Raw genomic sequence first — 23,222 nt, 5'->3', positions numbered from 1 at the left:
CCAAATTGCAAGGGTTGCTGAATAACACGTTTTATTTATACATGGGACAACTAGGCTGCAACAAACGATTAATTTGATAATCGATTAATCTATCGATTAATGAAACGATTAATCGACTATTCGGACTATTACTGCCTTGCACAATTTCTCAAACGCTCTTATTTAGCCATCAACTTTTAGATTTAGCTTGAGGTTGTTTTAGGCATGTGGAAACTAACAATGAAGACAATAAAGATGAATACTTGCAAAAATACATATATTATTAAATTAACTAAACAAATTGTGAACAAAATTAACATTGCTTTTTATTAATTAAATAAATAATATTTCACATCAAAAGAAACAACAATGTTTTAACAAATCATATTAAATAATCTGATAACAGAACTGTTAACAGAATAGCTGAAACTTTAACAAAATAAAGAGTAACTCAGTTACCTCTAATCATTAACCCATGTTTGTATAATTGTGTGTGTTGCTGACGTGGAACCGTTACTCACGGATGGGGCTACAGAGCTACTAGAAAGACAGTCGAACCCGGTACATTCCTCTGTCTGAATGTGGTGCACTTTTTCTAAATGTTTAGACAAATTGCTCGTGTTACCGCCCTTACATGCTAAACACTCTTGGCAACGAGCATTGTCCACCTCAAGACGGGTAAAATGTAACCAACACACCTTGGAGCGCTTCTCTCCGCCATCTCCTCCGTGTGTTGCTGCATGTAGCAGCTGCGTGTGTGNAGCTGGGAAGAGACCAAGGGGTAGACCTAGAACCAGATGGAGGGATTATATCTCTTCGCTGGCCTGGGAGCGCCTTGGGATCCCCCAGTCAGAGCTGGTTGATGTGGCCAGGGAAAAGAAAGTTTGGGGCTCTCTGCTGGAACTGCTACCTCCGCGACCCGACCACGGATAAGCGGGAGAAGATGGATGGATGGATGGATGGTGTTATGTATGCTAGCAGCAACACACAGATTTAACTCAATTATACAAACATGGGTTAATGAGAGGTAACAGAGTTACTCTTTATTTTGTTAAAGTTTCAGCTATTCTGTTTACAGTTCTGTCATCAGATTATTTAATACGATTTGTTAAAACATTGTTGTTTCTTTTGATGTGAAATATTATTTATTTTATTAATAAAAAGCAATGTTAATTTTGTTCACAATTTGTTTAGTTAATTTAATAATATATGTATTTTTGAATCAAGTATTCATCTTTATTGTCTTCATTGTTAGTTTCCACATGCCTAAAACAACCTCAAGCTAAATCTAAAAGTTGATGGCTAAATAAGAGCGTTTGAGAAATTGCGCAAGGCATAATAGTCAGAATAGTCGATTAATCGTTTCATTAATCAATAGATTAATCGATTATCAAATTAGTCGTTTGTTGCAGCCTAGTTATCCCATGTATAAATAAAACGTGTTATTCAGCAACCCTTGCAATTTGGGATTTTATTTTTGGTTGGTAGACCTCGGTGAGCTGGTCATTTCAAAAGTAGCTCACCAGCCAAAAAAGTGTGGGCACCCCTGGCTTAGCTTATGTTTATAGTTGTTTATATCTCCGTGAATTAATAAATGATTCCAGAATGAATGAAAGCATGACTCTATAGCAGGGATCACCAACTACATTTGTCCAAGGGCCAAAATGTATCCAGTAGACACTATCGCGGGCCAGCGATTTTTATATAACCCAGAAAGGGGNTGATTAGAGGTAACAGAGTTACTCTTTATTTTGTTAAAGTTTCAGCTATTAATCTTTTAACAAATCGTATTAAATAATGTGATTACAGAACTGTAAACAGAATAGCTGAAACTTTAACAAAATAAAGAGTAACTCTGTTACCTCTAATCATTAACCCATGTTTGTATAATTGTGTTAACTCCGTGTGTTTCTGACGTGGAAACGTTACTCGTGGATGGGGCTAGAGCTACTAGAAAGACAGTCGAACCCGGTGCATTCCTCCGTCTGAATGTAGTGCACTTTTGCTAAATGTTTTTGATAAATTGCTCGTGTTAACGCCCTTACTGTACATGCTAAACACTATTGGCAAGGAGCATTGTCCACATCGAGACGGGTAACATTTAACCACACCTTGGAGCGGTTCTCTCCGCCATCTCCTCCGTGTGTTGCTGCATGTAGCAGCCGAGTGTGTGTAAACACCCCCGCCCCCTCCCACACAGACGGGGGAGAGAGAGATCTCGTCTCGATTGGAAAGATAAAAAATACACCGACCATAGACGCATTTGTTTGTCTTTTTGCATGTTAGAAATGAGTTGGCGACACTAAGACTGCGAGATAATGTTTTTGTAGCAATAATACATGAACTTTCTGTTTCTCAACTCGCTACTCGGAGGGAAGTCGCTGTCATATCATATGCCTTGTGAACACTCCGATAATGCTTCTCCACGTTACCTTTCTTTGGCAGAGCTACGCTTGCTTTGCAAATAACTAAGGCAAATAACCTTTGAATGTGACATCACAAAAACATATTCTTCCTCCCATTCTGGGTGGAAGTGGTATGTATTTAGCTTTTTGCTCGGTCCCGCACTCATTTTGTTGTTTGTCTCTTGTTTGCCTCTTTAACTTAATTTGAGTTTTCCCGGCACTTGACTGATTTTGTATCGCTTTGCATTCTGGTTTAACAGACTGGAAAGCGATAGGTCGCTTTTTCTGTCAATCAAGTAAACTCCTGAATTAAGTGGCAGGGAGGCCAAGGGAGGAGGGATGTCTATTTTAACGGAGCTGGATTTTTTTTTTAATGAATGACTCGCGATCTACCAGCATTGCCCGCGGTCGACGTACTGGNGGCTTCCAGTAACTGCTAGAATCCACTTAAAGACACTGGTACTTGCGTACCATGCTGCGAATGGATCTGACCCTTCCTACATCCAGGACATGGTTAAACCGTACACCCCAGCACGTGCACTCCGCTCTGCATCAGCCAAACGGCTCGCTGCACCCGCACTGCGAGGGGGACCCAAGTTCCCATCAGCAAAAACACGTGGGTTTGCTATCCTGGCTCCAAAATGGTGGAATGAGCTTCCCATTGAAATCAGGATGGCAGAAATCTTACACATCTTCCGGCGCAGACTGAAAACTCATCTCTTTCGACTCCACTTCGAGTGATAGAATTACTAACAAAGCACTTATATACTAACAAAGGACTGGCTGGTCTAAAGCCAGTTGAGTAGCACTTGAAATGTTTTAGCTCTATGAAACCTGATGTACTTATATGATTCTGTTTTCTTCAAGTTTGTATTTTGTTGGTCGAACGCACTTATTGTAAGTCGCTTTGGATAAAAGCGTCAGCTAAATGCAATGTAATGTAATGATACCAAGGTTTTAACAAACCAGTCATTTGATTCATGTTAAAGACGGATTAGTGTAGTTTGCATTGAAGTTTCTCTGCTAAAACTCAGAATTATCTTTTGTTTTGTAAAAAGACCAAGCCATGGTGTCTGTGTCAGAGATCCAGCAGGACTACAAAGGGGCCATGCTCTGGTGGGTGTGCCTCCCTGACAGCCCACGGGGAAGCTATGGATTGGTGTTACTCGGTCGGGAGGCTTTAGAGAAAACACACCATGTTGTGATGCTCAGAGAGCGGCTCTGGAGGCCGCGATTCGGCCGAGGCTGCTGCTTTACAAGTGGTCAGGGCTGCATTGATTTAAGGTTTATACGATCAATGCTATCAACACGGGTTTTAGGAGGGTCACGACATGAATGTCAATATCCCACGGGCTATGCTGGGTCACAACAATCATCTTCCCCATAAACTGAATGGCGCTTCTTATTGTTGTGTTGGTGTGTCCATGTGGCGCCCTTTCCAATGATTCATTTGCCATATTTTTTTAAAGATCACCAAAGAATTATCACACTTCGAATTGTGAACTGAACTGTGGTACAAATCAAAGTGCTACCACTATAACTGCTGTAAACTGTAAACAATAAAGCTCAATGTAATGCATTATTATACACATTCAGTCCCAGTAACACAATGTTTAAAAAAGATATTAGAAAGGAAAGGCAATGTTTAAATAACAATTATTCTTTCTGACAAACTACAAACCCTTTTGTGGTAGCTAGTCATTTATTTATTTGTTCACAATTTGTGGTATACTCTTTATAATGTGCTTATGGCAGTTCAACCATGTCATGACATAAAGCCTGTTCCTGTCATGTTATACTGTACATCTGATTTTAATTTCTTCCAACATCTGTCATCAAAGTTTTGAAGAACTTGTGTTGGGAAATCCTCCTTCTCTTTGGTGCTGCTAAAATGCAGGAGATTTGTTTTTTTTGGCTCGGGTTCTAGCTGTTTGACAAAGGTTGGAAACTTTCTTGACATTGTCCCAGATCCATATCATTATAATTGACTTTATTTGTCACCTTCGGCAGTGCCAAGGTACTGGCAACTCTCTAACTACCAGTCCTTACTCTGTCATGTCTGTACTGTAATTCTATTCTACCAGTATGATGCTTACTCTGTAATCACAACATTTATTGCATGTCTATATCTGTTCAGAGAGAGATCACTTATCAGTTGCCCTTCCTTAGGGTTTTTGAAATTTGTTGAAGGGTTGTTTGGGAAGTACTTTCCTAACCCAAGAGAACGATTAAGGAGAGGGTTTTGTATGCTGTGCAGATTTGAAACTCCCTGGAGGTATATTTTTTATTTGTGATATTTGGTAGGATTAATAAAACTGAAGTGGACTTGCTGTAGAGCAAATGAGTCCATGGAAGCAGTAAAAGTGATTTAAGATTATTTTGAATTTAGAATTACTGAACATTCTCTGGAAAAAGACAACCTATGTTGCGATAAACACTATGACACACGGGACCAGAATCGATAGATTGTGTAGTGAAATATGTGTACAAGTTATTTACTTCCAAAGAAAGAGGATTCAGTGTTACTATCTATGGCAGTACTTCTGTTGAGGTTCAAATTTCACGGAACAAAGCATACTTAAACAAAAGAGCTGCCTGACATTAACATCAGAAGTTATACGGCTCTGACAGATTAACTGCTCACCTTGCCACAGCAAACTAGTTACCAAATGTAGCCACATTGCCCTATCTGATCCCTAGACAGGAAAAGGGACTGTGTGTAGTGTTGTGGGCCAGACCTGCAGTATTTAAAATGACTGAAGAGATTATGCATTATATGTTGTTATTTGTTAACTTTGTGTCATTGGATGTCTACATTATTGTTTGACATGTGAAAAAGAAAAAAGTTCCTTTATAATTCACAAAACATTTAATCCAACCCCAAGGCTTGAAGAAAATGTATTGATCTTCAAAATGATGTATATGATTTTCAGTTTGGATACCTCTGTTTTGTGAGTGAACTTTGGATTGATCCATTGAGGCCCGGTGGAAAATCATCATCCAATTAAAATTCAAAAGGGGAGAATTGTGAATCGGAATGATGAACTAGAGCTGAAGAGTCTTAAGGGATAAACAAATCAAGCTTAGGTGAATATGTTATGCAGTTTTTAAATATATAGACGTTATATTTGTCTTCATTTCGAGTTTTGGTATTCACCTTGTAGCTGTCTCTGCCTGTAAGGTTCATGCTGAAGTTGAGGCGATGTGTTTGAACTGCCAGTGCTTCACCTGGTGTAGGTACAGGCAAACACAAGGTAAGTCATCTATTATGGATGACCATGCGCGGCAAGTGGAGGACAATGTGGTCACCTTGTTTGATACGAATGCTCAGGGAGAGGCTTTGAACCCTGCATGAGGAAAACTCCAACTTAAAAAAAGTGAACTTAAAAAAAACAAGAGCATAAGTGTTTAATAAATTGTTCAACTCTTCATTCTAATTTTCTTTTAAACTCATTTTGTAAAATCCAATGAAAATTGAAAAGCGTTTGATGCTTACGTAAGATTATCACCTGGCTGGAGGTCTTGGTGCTTTTCTGGCATCAGACCCTTACCTCTTGGTGCAGTTAATTGAACCTGATTCACCTTTAGGATTAGGCCCATAATAAGTCTGGCTTGTCTTCAAGCCTAAAAATGCTGGAGTCCCAACTCCTCCATAAGGCATAAACAGTCTCATGGTGGGCACGGTGGCCAGGCAATGACCTGTGGTAGATTAGACGTTCTGCTTACCGGCTGAGTAAACCTGGCTGGGGTACGCATAACTAAAGCCATGTCATGTGTCGGATAAAAAACATGTTTAAAGCACAATCTTGAGGTGAAATGTAACTATGTTTCTACTTTTTAAAATGTGTTTTAATTTTACAGGACAACTCTTCTATTCATCACAAAACCTAACATATTCAAATTGATATCATGCATTCTGAAATGGGTACCACTTTACAATAAGACTACCCTTATAAAGGATTCATAAAGGGTTTATAATTAAGTTGTAAACACTTCATTAGTCATTAAGAACCATTTATAAACCAGTTCTAACATAATTTTCATACATCAACACAGGTTCACTATTTGGCAAGATGACTAAGCCTTATATTAGCACTAGCTTACTTCGTCTTTTTCATCAGCCAGCATCCTTGGTATCTGTTATTCACTGAGTTGATTCTCACCCCCTTCCACCTTGATGTATCTTGGCATCTCTTTATGACCATTTATGTATGAGTTACTAACATTTATAACTGCCAAAAGGGAGCCTTGTCAAATGTAAAACACATTCCCATTTATTAATGAGTTACTACCATTTATAATGTGTTAAAGTTATATTAAGCCTTAAAGTTATGCATACATTAGGGCGTGGTCACATTGAGTGACAGGTCATTCCAATGACTGCTGCTGTTAGCTTTCTGCTCTGCAAGCAGCTCAGTGATGCTACAGGGGCTCAGTCTGCTCAGCTCATCCGGGGAACATAACTTGAACTTGTCCGTGTTTGTTGTGCTGGTGCCTTGTGGACTATTCTTCATGCTTATATCGGACTATTGTGACTCGCTTTGCGGTTAAAACAGACGGTGCATGAATGCAGTTTTATGGTAAGTGAAATTTGAGTACTTTATTTATGTGTTGCTTGTGTTTTTAGTCAGCTAACGTTAATGAATGTTAAGGCTTGGGTTAGCACAGTGGCTCTCAAAGTGGGGGGCGCAGAGGCATGACAGGGGGGGCGCGAGAGACCAGGAGGAAAAATGGTTATAAAAAGAAAAAGTTAAAAAATATATATATCATATGATATATGATACAGTACAGTACTATTACGTCTGGGTCTCTGTGTTTCATTAAAGCTCGGCTCTGTGTGTGTGTGGAACGAGCCATTTTGTGTGCGTGCGCAAGCGAGAGAGAGAGAGAGCGCACCGGTACCGGAGATCGTTTTTGTTAGCTTCTGGTGCTAGCGAGCTACGCTAACGGATATAAGGAGTTTTTTCAACAACAAAGTGGAGGAGAGTCCTCTCCTGAGAGACTCAGTGAGCTAAAGGACTCTCAGTGTTATCTCAGTGGGTCTCAAACCTTTTGGTCACCATTAATGTAAACAATTATTTCCGAGGCCCCACATTTATATGATCATTATAGTTATAAAAAAATAAGAGAATAAATTAAAAACAGGTATGAAATACTATATGACATTAAAAAAACAATAAAGTTTAAAAGGGGAGTGATTTGTAAAATATCCATAAAGAAAAAGTAAATCTGTTTACAGGTTCTGTTTTCAAATGTGTTGGGTGTTGAGAGATGTATAAATAGATCTCTTCATTTTGCTCTCAAAGTGCACCAGATTGATGCTTTTAACTTCAATATTTAAAAATCTTCCCAGGGGAGCTTGCCCCCGGACCCCCCTATGTGAGGTCCACACACCACCTATAAAAATAGGACTTTACCCCTGCTTACACCTATATGCCGTGAGCTGATTATCAAGCCTTCATTGTAACAGTCCCGGGTACACTGTGTGTATGCGTGGGGAGTGTTGCAGTAGAAAATTCCACCGTAGCGACCGGTACATTAATGGGAAACCCTGAAAGCACCCTCTATGAAACATCAAGCTACCCCACAGCACCCCCAAAATAGAATCTCTGGCGCCGCCACTGAGCCTGACTATTTGTGTTGGGGGGGGCCCGACTTTTTTTTTTCTCCAAAGGTGGGGCCTGACAGAAAAAGTTTGAGAACCACTGGGTTAGCATGTAGTAAGCAAGTGGTAGCTACATCTGTGCTAATGATGCTAATCGTAGTGTCCAAGTTAAAACGTAATAGAGAAGTGTTAAGCATTAAGTGGGATAATACTGTAGAACAAACGGCTTCTGTTTGAGGTTGGTAAAATAAGGTCATCCTTGTAAGTTAGAGAGATATTTTATTATGATTATTTTTTAAATTGTATTTCTAGTGCAATATGATTCACGATATCAGAAGTATTGATCCTATATTTATGATATTTCTCATTATCATGAAATAATACATAAACTGATTTTGGTGTGAGAATCTGTAGTAAACAAATATGTTTTTTCATGAGTCTGTGGAATATGAATCTGAGGTCGGGATCTTCCTGCAGCTCCACAATATTACCTTCAATATGGCATATGAAGCAAAAATAGTGTACTTCCTGCTATTTAAATATTGTATCGGTCCATATAGCAAATGTGATAACATTTTAATTGCGCAGCCCTTACCCTTAGTTTAATAACACGAAGACGACACACAATGGAACAAGGTCCATTGACAGGTGTGTGCTTGGGCTAAAAAGGCCCTAAAGCAGCCATCACAGGATCCTTTTGTGTCCTCATGGAGCAGAACAAGTGACAAGGCTTTGGATTTATGGGTCGGGGCCTCCAGCAGGGTGGCAAGCTGCAGCGGGGCCCGGGCAGCGCAGCGGCAACACCGCCTCCATCTGTTGTCACGGTCTGCTCAGATCTGCATGCTAATCCTTCTCTACCCACACCTTCATGAAAACACCCTTGTGGCAGCGATACCGACGCAGCTCTTTCAGGATGAGGAATTAACAAAGCAGGGAGCACAAAACACACAGAGCGGAGGTTTATGGGATGTGCAATGCAGATAGAGCGGAGGGTACAAATGTGAATTTAGAGGGAAATTAAAGAGGTAGGAACCACAACCTCAGCAGTAGTTATCTCTTTAACACATACACATTTTGTCACAACTCAAGGCTGAGAGCATAGAAGATCGGCTTGATGTTTGCTAATACATGCAACATATGAATAGGGTAGTCAAGGACACTTCTTTCAAGGTCTCAAGGTCGGTGACATTCAGCGGGTGTGGAAAGCGCGGTTCCCTGCTTCCGTTTAGCAGATGTAGCTGCTGGCGAGAGTCTTCTCGAGCTGACTAATCATTTGTGTATGCAGTTATAATATGCTTTCAATGTCTGAAAATACATATCATCCATCAAAGCACTGTTGTAATGTCTTTGGGCTTGAAAAGGGCACTGGGAGTAGGTGTGGCAAATCTAAGAACTAATAAATATACATTTCCTCAGGCAAGAGGGGAAGGCTGTAAGATCTAAGGATTGATTTCCTACCCTGCCGACAAAGCAGATAAGGGTTGAAACAGTGCAGGCATGCACAAATCTACATTCTGCAAACAAAATGTAGAACTTTATAAATGCATGTTTCACACAGAAAAACTGAGTCTGGGTCTGCCTGTATGTTTAACATGTCTGGAAAATAAAGAGGATAAAGTATATATGTACAGTATGTTGTTATGTTTTATTAATTAGGAAGCCTTCTGCTTCATACAGGAGTCCACGTGGACTTACTTCATGTATTCACATTTGGAACACACCCATACCATGTGGGAAGCTACAGAAAAAACATCTGTCATGAACTAAAGGAAACTGCCAGTGGAGTGAAAGTTTTTTTTTTTTAAATCATGAACATTTGGAGAGTTTTGATGAGATGAATGTAAGACACCAAGATGTTTTGTAGATTAAGCATTTTTGCAGCCAATGTACCATGACAAACATCAGCAAGAATTAACTGCTTCCTAAAACGTTCACTCTGTAAAACCAGAAAAAGTGTTCATTCAGCTGTTTCATTTGGAAGACACAGGGGAAACAAAACAAAAGGCAGGGAAATGTTATCATGTTATCTCAGAGATGATACCGTATCTCTAACAATGTTTTTAGCCTTAGGGAAAATAACTCAACACTAAAATATTTTTTTATGTTAAAAATCCATATTCATCTTAATGAAAGAGAAAGAGAGAAAAAACATTTATTTCTTTATCATTCTAAATTCGCAAATGAAAGGATTCGGCCAATTAAAAAGTTATTTTGGCAGCATGTCAAAATAAAAGATATTGGAATATTAGACTTCAAAACGGTATCCATTTTTAGCTGCTTTGTGAACAGTCAGCCTAAACAGCAGAGAGTCTTACCATGACAGAGATGTGCAGGATGCGGAGCTCCTCCTTTGCAGAATTGCTGGCCGGGTCTTGGGTGGGCTCGGGGGGGTTCATGCTGCCGTCCTGGTGGTGGATGTGGAAGAGCAGAGTGCCGTTCTCCAGCCATTGCTGCTTCCATCGCACCATAGGGATGTCCTCTGAATTCCCAGAGATCTCTGCCGGAGACAATGGACAGATAAAGGTGACTAAATGATAGGCAAAATGCTGTTGCACAGCAAATTACAACTTCACGGAGATCCACAGGAATTTGCGATCAAAAAAGAATGACATCTTGTAGTGTTGTGTTGTTATATTAACTTTATTAACTTTTTACGATTTTGTAAAACTAAGTAAGTCATTTGGGCAGGACTAAGACTCCTTAACAGCTATTTGATTAAGGTTTTTATTGAAAAACTTGAAAAAGGCTATTGAATGAATTGCCGTGACATTTGGTATGGACCTAGCAGATGATTCAGAGCTCAAGACTTGAATGTGGGAATTCTCTGACTTTTAAGCTAGCATTACCTTCACCACCTGGGACATGCTGTAAGGGACAGCTGTACATAAATGTGTTAGCAGCATTTGCTTATAAATACTTAACACTGGTTGACATTTCAGGTTTTTATTGCAAATAATTGCAATGACATTTGGAACTGCTAACAAATAGAATACACCAACAGAGACCTAGTGGATGAATTGGTGAAGATGTAGTGCAGACATTCATGGTTCCCAGATGTTGTATCATAATGACTTTGGTGAACAATCAACTTTTAAACAAGCGTCACCATCATGTCATGCTAGAAGGTCATCTGTACGTAAGTCTTATACTGTAGCAATCGAGTGGTACAGACCATTGAACAAGGTCAAACTATGGGCATACAACACCTGTGTTAGAAAGCCCACACATTGATATCATAAGTTTGTTTGTTGATGTTATGTTATAAGTGTCTTTCCTTTAATGCTCCTGGTGAATTGAGCTGTTACATGCGCATGACGTCATCGGAGCTGCCGTGCCTGTGTGCCGGTGATATGTTTACTTTCAGTTTCGTTTATGAGAAGACAATGCATTTTCCTCCTGTTTTTCTTCAACATTCTCTTTACTTTTATGCTGTTAATTGTTGTGCGTAAATGCATAAAGGTGAGTTCATTTGTGCAATGTAAACTTGTCAGTGTTTATATGTAGTAAAAAGCATTATTAGTATCTTAGTAGGCAGTAATGTCTCTAGTTTGTTAGCGGTGCTGGATGCTAGTGGTAGCTTAGTTGCTAACTTCTTTGTATTCCACTCGCTTGTTTAATTCAATTGTATTGATTCTATAATTGTTTTATAATAGATAATTGTGATTATTATTAATGCAATTCCTTGTTTGTAGGCTTGGGCGGTATGACGGTATTACGGTATACCAGGGTATTTGGAAATACCGTCGGTATGATTTTCAATACCGTGACGTCACAGACTGTGCGCCAAATCACAGATCCGTTTCATTCTATTACACTGACACGGAGTTTTGACAGGGACGACATTGGTTGTAATGCACAGCACGCGCCAGCAGAGGGCAGGGGAGGGCAGTCCGTCTTTCCCGCTCTCAGAGCTCAGCACAGAGCTGAGCTGAGCAAGATGGCGGCAGCATTTGCCGGCCCCNCATTGGTTTCTATAGGATGAATCCTGATGATTTGTGTTAATATTGTCCAAATGGGATTCACCTGCTTAAATAAAGGTTTGAAATGAAATGAAAACAAGTTTTGGACAATATTAACACAAATCATCAGGATTCATCCTATAGAAACCAATGCATTAAATTCAATGTAAACCATCCAAATGTTTAAAGATATTTCAACCTGAAACAAAGTGATGGACTAACCTACCAACTGACTAACTCATATTGACATAACACAATTGTGTGGCTAGAAATTACATTACATTACATTGCATTTAGCTGACGCTTTTATCCAAAGCGACTTACAATAAGTGCGTTCGACCAACAAAATACAAACTTGAAGAAAACAGAATCATATAAGTACATCAGGTTTCATAGAGCTAAAACATTTCAAGTGCTACTCAACTGGCTTTAGATAAGCCAGTCCTTTATTAGTATATAAGTGCTCAGTTAGCAGTTCTTTGTAAGTAATTATATCGATCGAAGTGGAGTCGAAAGAAATAAGTTTTCAGTCTGCACCGGAAGATGTGCAAGCTATCTGCTGTCCTGATTTCAATGGGGAGCTCATTCCACCATTTTGGAGCCAGGATAGCAAACCCACGTGTTTTTGCTGATGGGAACTTGGGTCCCCCTCACAGTGCACGTGCTGGGGTGTACAGTTTAACCATGTCCTGGATGTAGGAAGGGCCAGATCCATTCGCAGCATGGTACGCAAGTACCAGTGTCTTTAAGTGGATTCTAGCAGTTACTGGAAGCCAGTGAAGGAAGCGGAGGAGCGGCGTGGTGTGGGAGAATTTAGATCAATAGATTGAATATTACTCATTATGGCAATTTGTGAATAATGTCTGTTGTCTACGTTAGGTGTCTAATGTAAGATGATATTCGTCTACATTTTAGGGGATGAACACTACCTTGCTGTACGGAAAGCAAATGCCATCGACCACAATTGTGTGGTCATTAATACATGATTGATTGAAAGTCTATCCAAGCTAGTCCACATGTAAATTAATCAAAACATTAGCAGTTCCAGGAGCAGTTAACATTTACTCCTCCAAATTGTATCCCTCCTACTTATAGGGAATGTTGGTACACTCTTTACTCGACATGCTTAGCAGTGCAGTGTCATGTCTTCTCAAACCGGAGCATTTATCAGCTATAAGACATTTGTCTTTAGAGTAAAAATTGCTTTAAATACGTCGACAGAAAGGCAAATACATGTATCCAGTCCAACTGTCTTTATATAGCACATTTAAAAACAGAGTTGACCAAAGTGCTGTACATCACTTGTATATGCATTTAGACAAAATCGATAGTTCATAAAACAAATGTAAAACACAAAACAATAAAGCCATACTTAGAGCCACAGACTGAAACTAATCAAGACGTTCACATTAAACACTTGTTAATATGAATTTGCTGTGCTTTCAGCTTTTTTGCAGCCTGCAGTGTTGTTGAGTAATGCAGCTTTAAGTCTTCACCATGCCTTTTTTTTTGCCAAGCTAACTATTTTGTTTCACTGTGCCCCCACCCTCCAATCTTTCATGTAATCCACATGTATTGTACGCTCTACAGTATGGAGCTCTAATGGGCCATCAGAGTCTACTGAAAAAGAACAGTTTGGACACAGGACCAAACTAACAAGCCATGATGTCAGGGATGCACCAGAACATTTTTCTATGACTGTGTTTCTTCAACTCTTGTGTCTGTGTTGCACATCACGCTGTGTCTCAGTGAGCCCGCGGGGAAAGTAAGTCTGACTTAATATGGCGTCAGCATCACATCGTTTCCTCTGTGTTGGGATTGAAGCGAGGGTCGTTGTCTTTAAAAGCAGATGGCGTGCTTTCAGACAATCTGACTTTCACAGTTGAAGACATGTTAACATACTGTGTGGATGTTTTATTTTTCCTTTAAAAACGTACATGACATGGCATTGGCTTTATACTAAAGAAAAATGTATCACTTTGAAAGGATTCAAATTCATTTATTTTACAGAGAAACACTGAATGACAGAAAGAACAGCATTTGCTGTGGCAGTACAAATGTTTCTCCTTTCATGTTTATTTTATTTCAACTTCCAGCTGCTGCCATAGGTTCCTGATAAGGTTTTAGTGCATGGCCACTCATGTCAATATAGAATAAAAAAGCCATATATTTTTTTCTGCCACCTTTTGACACAAAGTCTGACGCACTTCTGCCCTTCCTATCTGTCTTAACAGATGATGAACAGAATAATTAGCAGTCGCTTGACAATGATCCTATGCATGACATATAATGTAAGCTCCTTTGAAATGCACATGACCTTCTGTTCTTCGTGTCCAGATGAAACAGAACATCTTGTCCCAACCGTCAGGATTCCCTCCTCTAGCAGCAATTGAATATCATAGGGTTTCACACAGAGCTCATAAGCTATTATTTCCCTTGCATTCTAACGCATATTTCACATTTTCTGAGAATGTGTAGGGAAATGAATTGCTGCTTCCCATTCCCTGCCAACAAATGAATTAGTCTCACCTGAACAAGCATAGAAATTAGTTTTGGATTTGTGCTGCTGATACTTTGGGAACAATAGTCGCTATTACTATAGTTGAACATTCAGCCCTCTGATATTGAATATATGATGAACGAATACACATACTCATGCTAAAACATTCTTAATATACAATATAGTACACAGTTATGGATTGATAAGGTATGTTATAGCATAAAAGGGATACTTGGTGTTAATAATTCATGTAAATCACATGTGAAGGCTACAATCAATACTTCATCAACCAATATGGAACTGTTTAGAATATAAGACAAACTTGTAAATATATTAGGTAAAAAATAATTATAGCTGTATGTCTTTTTAACATTCGAGGAATAGTCAAGAAAAGAACATTTTAGCAGCAGAGAGACTTCAGTCATGACAAAAGCAGACTGTTTGCCGCTGTGAACATTAGTATTTGTATTGCTTCATAGGCTGGTTTAGTCCGGTACAATCCTTCCTTCTGTAGCAAATCGATACAGGCAAGATAATGTAGGACACAATCCAAATATCATTAGAAACCATTAGAACAACTTGAGTGCTGTTCACGATGAACAAAAACAAAAGACGCGCGTGACAAGGACTGCGAAACGTGGGTACTTTAACATTATTTTTTTGTTCTTGAAATGACGTAAATATATCGTAATATTGGGATGCAGCAGCAACCAGGACCTCTTGTTCTCATTTTGATTTCAATAAATAAATTCTTCCGCACATTGCTCTACATAGTGTATATTTATTAAATATTCCCTTTATCACTAAAAACAGTTAAGGGGATAACAATTAGATATGTTTGAAATGTTGTTTGGCTCATTACAAACCTGTAATTTCAAAGGTCAGCATTTTCAAAGATTATACCATGTGACGATAGACATTTGCTTTGCCTCCATTGTATGCTGAGTATTTGCATTACCCCTTGTTTGATCAGTTTGGTTTTCTTCCCGCCACATCACCCTTTTTAAATCCATGCACCCACTTCACCCCAGAACACAGAGCAAACACATGCACACCCCCCCACACTTTACACAAACATAAAATAAACATAGCACACATCAACAGACTACCCTTGTCTTGTTCCCTAAATAAATGTTGTTTGCTTAATCCCTGAAGGAATTGTGTTAAGGCATCAGGCAGTGCGATTAGTGGCATTATAACTCAAAAGTTCTTATTGAAGTGTAATGTTAGATATTATAATATATTGTAGTGTTATTTATTGCTTTGTAATGTATTAATTTACATTTATCTCATCTGAACCCTTCAAGACTTGTATTACTTACCGGTTTCCTCTTTTCTATAATTTTTTTCTTTTTTTTCGTGGCAATTTGGGGTTTCAGATTATTATAACTATAATAATAATAATGTACTTGTCATCAGTAACCTGGCTGATATCGAAAGCCTGCTTGAATAATTCAGACCTTATGGTTAGATCTTCCTACGTTTGATCTTTAACACACCTTCAGTGTTTCAGGTACATTTGATGTCAGCTAAAATATGGCTGCAACACGATTCCCACTAATACTACTAGGATCATTATTTCCTCCCCTGTAGAAATACCCTTCTTATGGTTGCTGTAAGAATGAGAAATCACCTGGGGACCAAGCTTTTCAGACACTTGTATGCCAAGTTGTGAACAGTCTATCACAGGTTACCAGGATTATTCTGTTAACTGGTCTATTCATTACACCCGCGACACTCTTTTTTAAGACCTTAATGTCAGTATGGCCAATAGCTGGGTCACTCTATGCATTGAAACGTTGCCAGGGCTTGTGCTTCACAGGTAGTTAGTGGCAGACGGATGAACTACGAGGTAAAACAAAGGTATATCTAATAGTATGTGGCATTACAGCTGTATTTGAAAGGACCAAGGTTTTGTTTTCCTGTTAGGGTTGTAATGGTACACAACATTTCAACTGTTTGTCAAGAGTCACAATTTGGGGGCAAGCTCTGTATTCTGCTCCCCTTCTTAAAAAAAAGCTATTTTATTTGTGCTGGCTAGCTTAAACTTTCTTGGTTTTAAACCATAAATAAGTCATGCAGACTCTCAAAATTGTGTTTCCTGGGTGCGACCGAAATTGCAATGACCTTAGTAAGTACAGACTAAAGATGAGTTAAAACTGATCCTATCGAATGTTAACGAAAGCATTTGAGGATCTATAATACTATTTTTAAGTGCTTAGTTTGAACGTTTTTTACTGTGGTGCCCTCCAGAGAAATCACAAAAGATTGTGTCAAAATTACACACATCAGCCCTGTTGGCTCACAACAGACCCAACCAGGACACGCTGATGCAGGAAATAATACTTTTCAGAACACACAGTATATTCAAATGTCATGTATGCGCATACGATTGTTATGGCTAAGAAAACCAACCATCATTACCGTTCCTCTAGGATGTGAACGTCCCTGAACTTCACCCGTGCATCCTCCCTTAAGTGCCAAAGTATACGTTTGTTCCAGCTCTGCGGGTAAATGACTTCACATAGTCTGCCTCCTGGGCTGTTTTATTTTTTAACACACAATAATGTATGCAATCAGAATAATATAAAAGCTGCTTAAGTATAATCTGATAGAACATTTAACATAAGGCTTTAAAAGCAGCACAACCCTGTAATGATGAACTACATTAGGGCAAACTCGTAAGAAAGCTAATATGTTTTCAGCTTTTGAAACAGAATAAGAGTTTACATGGTCTTAAATTAATGTATTCTCACCACAAAGGCTCAAGTGCTATCATGGCTTCATGCCTTATTAGCTTTTATGAAACAAACCAAATTGAATCAAATGATTCAAACCCGTTCTGTCATTAATACTAATTTTCCAGTAAAGAAAACCCTGTGTGACGTTTGGGAAATGGGGTTGTGACTTTCACATCAGTCCAATGTCAAAATCAGATCTAGATCATAAAGTATATTGTTAATAATCAAGATTCCTTTAATTTCCTTGCAAGTATTTAATATAGGTCTTAGACAGCATAGACATATATAAGAAATGCATGAGGTAATTCCATACATTAAAACTGTCAATTTCTATCATTAATATTGTAACTTGCTATCAAATCTAATCATCGACCCTTTGGCTACGATAAACATGATTATATTCGAATCCAGAAACTTCCTTTTGCTATCTTGTAGCTGTCAGATAGTCCCAATCTTTCCGACTCGCTGCGTCCAAGTGCCTCACATCCTGAGACTAAGTGACAGATTGATAGCTCGGCTCTAATACCATGCCTGGTCTGTCCCACTGAGAAAGGCCATGTCTTCTCTCTTCCATTCAGGACTTACATGACAGGAGTGTAAGTCATAAGAAGCACCAGTGCCATTATAACATCATCCTCATCCGTTAGTAAGTGGATTATGGGTCTGGAGCGCTGGCATGCTCCGATGTTTGGTTTTATTGGCTCTATAAGAGGACACAGTCCACTTAGTCCTCACTTTGATTCCAAGTAATGCCTGACATTAAACAGTTTTTTCCATTTGCTCTGTATTAGCCCCCTCCACGCATCACCGCTAATGCAGGTTGATGGGTTTGAATTACATTTGTCACTGAGGAAGATTTGATTGAGAGCCATTTGAGGTACTTGACATTTGACATCTTGTTCTAGTCAAGGCAGGGATGAATGAAACAATAGTGCTGCTTGAAATTGAATATACACTTTAAAAGTTATGCTTAGTTATTACATTTTAACATTCCTTAACTATGCTCTACATTTAACAAGATTTGTATCAACAAGAACACACAACAAATGTCTTTTGTAATAAAATGGCCCTTTTATGCTCATTTTCAGCTTGATATTTGTATTTTGTGCCTCTACTGTGACATGTTTACATGGTTTAATGTTCATAAAGCTCTTTATTGTTCTCATACTGCCTGTGCTGCAGCACCTCTTTTCACCCTCTGTCTGAAACCAGATCCTAGTCTGCTCCGATTGGTTAGCTGGCCAGCAATGTTGTGATTGGTCAACAGTTTAGAGATGTACTGCTCCTTAACCCACCATGTACAATGTGTTGGGGAGCTACCCAATAGACCAGTGAGTGTTACATAGTGATGTCATTATTTTCAGGAAGTAATCAAAGGAGTCCAATGAAGGGTTGGTAGGGCGGGGGGAGAGTGAGAGGGAGAGAAACTCCCTCTGGAGGGAACTTTTGGATTCTTAGCCTAAGCTTTACATGCACACAAACCTGTATACCGTAACACACTATACAAAAAGGAAAAGGACAAAAAGCATTGGGCCTCTTTAAAAAAATATAATTGGATTTGGTAAAAACATGCTTCATAACTATTCTATTTATTTTACAAGATTATAAAAAACAATTTCTATCCACTCTCTGACACAAAAGTATATAAACAAAAAATACCAATGGATTTAAACATGTGTCATAAGAAAAAGCTAAAGTAAGTAGATAGGAAGTCCTGCCTGTTTGAGTGGAACATAAAAAGCAATTTAACGCCTGATTGTACAAACTCAAATGTATTTAAATCAAGGGAGCCATCCACCTCTGTGATACCCCTACAACCACATCCATTGCCCCCCCCCCCCAGACAGATCAGTGCTCTAGCATCCCTCTCCCTTTCCCCTTGACTGTCGACGACGGATGCTTTTCAGACACATTTCCCTTTTTTTTTTTTCACTTTTAATCAATGCCGATGACTACACAGGGAGCATTATATTTCACTCACAAGTAACTGCAACCCAGCAAGTGCGGATTGCATGCTTTGAATCCCTCTTTATTTCACAGACAATGGGAGTAAAATACACAACTATACATCTTAGGTGACAGCCAGTGAAATTAATACCTGGATTTTCATTGTTTGTGGCGGTGTCAAAGAATGAAATATACAACACATGGGAGGATGCTGCCTAGATCGAAGTGACTTTGAACTTGAGTCACTTTAGAGAAGGAAGGGGTAAAAATCTTCTATGGTCCCTGAATTGATTTTTAAATTATAATAAATTGATTGAGCAAAACTTATTTTCACAGCCTAGCATGACATCATATTTAATTATAGGTTATAGGTTTTTTCTTTGCTATTTAGGTGTAGAACTTAACAACAACACATACATTTGATATGGGATGGCCTTCTTTAGTGTATGTCCCTGACAAGTTAGCATATGATCAATTGCTAGCTAATTTTGTTCAATGTCTGCTTGATATGTTTTGTTTTGTCCTTTTGCTGGCAATCTGTCAATATTTACACTCCTTCCAACTTTGTTTCAGTTGTTTAGAATAAAGTCAGGTGAAAAGTATGCCTGTATGCTAATACATGTGATCCATTGTTAATAAAACGGCATTAAGTGCGTTAATGAAAACTTAACACATACTTGATTAAGCTAACCTTCAGTGTGTTAATGATTGAAGAAAAATGTATATCTATACAGCCCATATTCAGTATTCTTTAAAAATTTTTTTAATTGTGTCATGTCCTGTAGATACCATAGTGTAGTCGCTGTTTCATTTGAATGGAGAACTTCATCAGTGACTTTCAAAGTGCTGAAAATGTAATCACTACAAACCAAATGACTCTGCTCTCCTTTTTGACCACTGTTCCTGCAGATTTAGTGCAGAAGTAGGTCCGTACCATGGTGTCATTTGTTAATGTCCTTGACTATGCATATTGAGCAAACCATTTATGCTAATAAGCTCCACTTTTGCCAATTTAAGTTAACATGAGCAACCCAGCTTTTTTCCATTCAGACTCAGAATTCCTAAAATGTTTGAAAAGTGATTTTCTTTTTTATGCAAATGACTGATTAAAATCATTTTTCATTTGTGCCTATCTGCTCTTAACTGCACATTCTATCATTTTTAAATCAGTTTCCACTAAGATTTGTTATAATACTGTTGTTTTGCTCACACCATTGCTTAAATGAAATTGGCAAATTATATTTTTCCCATAATCCTTGTGCCTTGTACCTCTCAAATCACATAAAAAGGGTTGATAATTTGAGTAGAGGCAGGAAGTCATAAACACATATTCATTTATGTTTCTTACTTTAAATGACAGCTTGATTTTTGGACTGAGAGGCACTCACTATTTCTTTTAAACCCTTTTCCAGTGGCAAATTGCTGCTGTCTTCTCTCGCTTTGTGCTGTCACCGTGACATTTTCATAACTCTTTTTGACATTTTCCAAATTGCACAACGTATCTGATTTTGAGTTCCCAGCTGGGTAGCATCAGATTCAGCATGGCGAGGTAGTAAATTGCACATACTGCACATGTAACCTTACGGGTTCAAGTTACAATCATGTCCGCATGTTATCTCTGCTGTCACTCTTTCTAAAATATCACTTTGAGTAACCTTAAAAATGCAAATAATGGGGCTAGATAAAAAGAAAAAGTAGTATAAAACTGCCAAGAAAACTGTTCTCTTTTTCTTTATTTCAAAGGAGAGATATGGTCTTATATTCAAACTGAGAATTGCTGTCTTTCCCTTGCGTTTCCACAGGCTGTGTGCTTTAAAATTGCCTTGACTTTGATCCATATCCTGCTTCTTGGCAACATTCTCTGACACTGTTCTCGCCTTTCTCGCTCCCTCTTTGACTCTCTCCCCTCTCGTTGTCTCATTTCCTCTCCGGTTTCTGGATGATTCTGTCTGTGTCCCCGCTGCTAACCTGTCCTCAGGGCAGGCTCGACGCCCTTCATCTGTCCATCTTGTTCCCACGCCAGATCCTCAACACCCACAGGTGCTAGTGTGTATGCTGCAGCATCACTCCTCTCCGGAAACAGGTTCATAAGTCATTTAAATCAGAGCTAAAATGAGCAAAATGAATGTGGTCATGTGACCTGGCCCAGTCGTCTGGTATCAGTGTTTCCTGCGTATGAGCTGATAGTCAAAGTCACAAGAGACTTTTCCCATATTTTCACAGGCTGCGAGTAGATCTGTTTTCCCTCTGACTTTCTTCTTAGTTCAGAAAGACAACGGTCTAACGTCAAGGTTTTTTAAACTTATTTGTGAAAGACATCAAAGCTTAACAGTACAATTACCACTTGAATCATCAGTCATATATTAAAGTATGTATATATATTTTACAATCCAGACTCAAATATGTATGTTCATTTAATTCATTTCTTGTTTTACCAGTTACTTATATCATTTTAATTGTATCTTTAATTTTCCTTGTGTGAATCTGTACTGTACTGCTTTTCGCTCTAATTCTGTTGCTGCTTTAAACCCCGAGGGGATTAATAAAGGTCTGTATTATCTTATTTTATCGTATCTTAAAGGTCCCATATCATGGCCATTTCTACTGATCATAATTCCATTGTTGAGGAATACTAGAATAGATTTACATGGTTCAATGTTCCAAACTCACATTGGTTTCTCATACAGCATCTCTGTATAGTATGTGTATTCACTCTCTGTCCTACACGCCTTGTTGGAGCTCCTGCCCCCCCCTCCTAGGAGCCCACTGTGCTCTGATTGGTCAGCTCACCCACTCTGTTCTGATGAGTCCACCACCGTTGCAGCGGAACATCAGTGTTATGTTTTACAATGGCGTTTGTTAGCAACCAGAAAATGACACCAGTAATTACAAACAGATGAGAATGCTGCCTGGGGTCTGGTCTTTTACATGGAACAGTTTAGTTTACACCTGTTTCCAACTCTTGTGCCAAGCTAAGCTAAGCTAATCAGCTGCTGTCTTTAGCTACACACAGTATTTGTCCCACAGACTTGAGCATGGTGTTGACCTTCCTATCTAACCTTTGGCAACAAAGTCAAGACATTAAATGAAACATGTTTCAAACTGCTCCATTGACCTCAGTACTTTCAATAGGGATATGCTTTATAACGGCCGACCCTTGCCTTTATCCCACATGGAATTCAATTATTAAGAATCAGTCTGGATCAGTGTTCTGAACTTCACTGTACTTTGTTTCAAGGTGAAACAACCCTTCAGTAGCTGCTGTCATTTAAAAACACTGAAGGTTTTATGCACTAAATTGCATCTCTAACCTTTTTTTTTTTTATATATAAATGTGCCGTTGGCATTACAGCTTTGACTTTGATCCATATTCGACTTGGCAAGATTCTCTGGATCTGTTCTCCCCTTTGACTCTCTTTTCTTTCTCTGCTCTTTTTCCCTCTCTTTTCTCCCCTTTTGTTTCTGTCTCTGCTCCAAATGTCACCCTCCTCCCCTCAGGGCGGGATGATCGCCCTTCTGCTGTCCATCCTGTGCCTCGTCCTGATCCTCTACACCCGCCGGCGCTGGTGCAAGCGCCGCCGCATCCCCCAGCCCCAGAAGAGTGCCAGTGCTGAGGCGGCTAATGAGATCCACTATATCCCCTCGGTGCTGATGGGGGGCCAGGCCCGCGAGAGCCTGAGGAACTCCCGGGGTCAGGGGCCCAACTCCAGCGGTACCCTCAGCATCCGGGAGACTCCGATTTTGGATGGGTACAAGTAGGGATCGGTGGAAGGGGGGGGACATATTCTGAAACGGTTACTCTCTAAAAATAAGCATCTGCAGTCGCTGTAAATAAACAGAGTGTGTTCAGGAGTTTGGAACTGTTTTAAATGCACTACTTAAGGCTAGCTGATATCATTTAACCAGCACACTTTTAATTGCAGTAGTCTGCATTGAGTTTAGAGTATTCATATTATAAAACAACCTATCATAAGTACATCCTGTCACTCTTTGAAGTATGTATGGCTTCATCAAGCTATTAGGCGCTTGTGATGCCTTAGTTAGTTGAGTCAAAATTATTTAGCTTAAGTTGTGAAATACCAATTA

The 23,222-nt window shown here is 39.1% G+C and overlaps 1 protein-coding gene across 1 annotated transcript; it reads left to right on the top strand.

The window, feature by feature from the left end:
- Positions 1-13,406: 13,406 nt before the first annotated feature.
- On the top strand, positions 13,407-22,891 carry LOC104941121 (astrotactin-1-like; the record flags this gene model as incomplete). Its single annotated transcript, XM_010766167.1, has 3 exons — positions 13,407-13,411; positions 21,824-21,835; positions 22,635-22,891. A coding segment is annotated over exon 3 (251 nt), but the record flags the coding sequence as incomplete, so codon positions are not given.
- Positions 22,892-23,222: the final 331 nt, after the last annotated feature.

This window comes from Notothenia coriiceps, unplaced genomic scaffold (assembly GCF_000735185.1).
Source record: "Notothenia coriiceps isolate Sejong01 unplaced genomic scaffold, NC01 NC01_scaffold00003175, whole genome shotgun sequence".
Classification (NCBI taxonomy): domain Eukaryota; kingdom Metazoa; phylum Chordata; class Actinopteri; order Perciformes; family Nototheniidae; genus Notothenia; species Notothenia coriiceps.
Note: the sequence above shows the minus strand (reverse complement) of the source record. Positions and strands in the feature narration are given on the sequence as shown.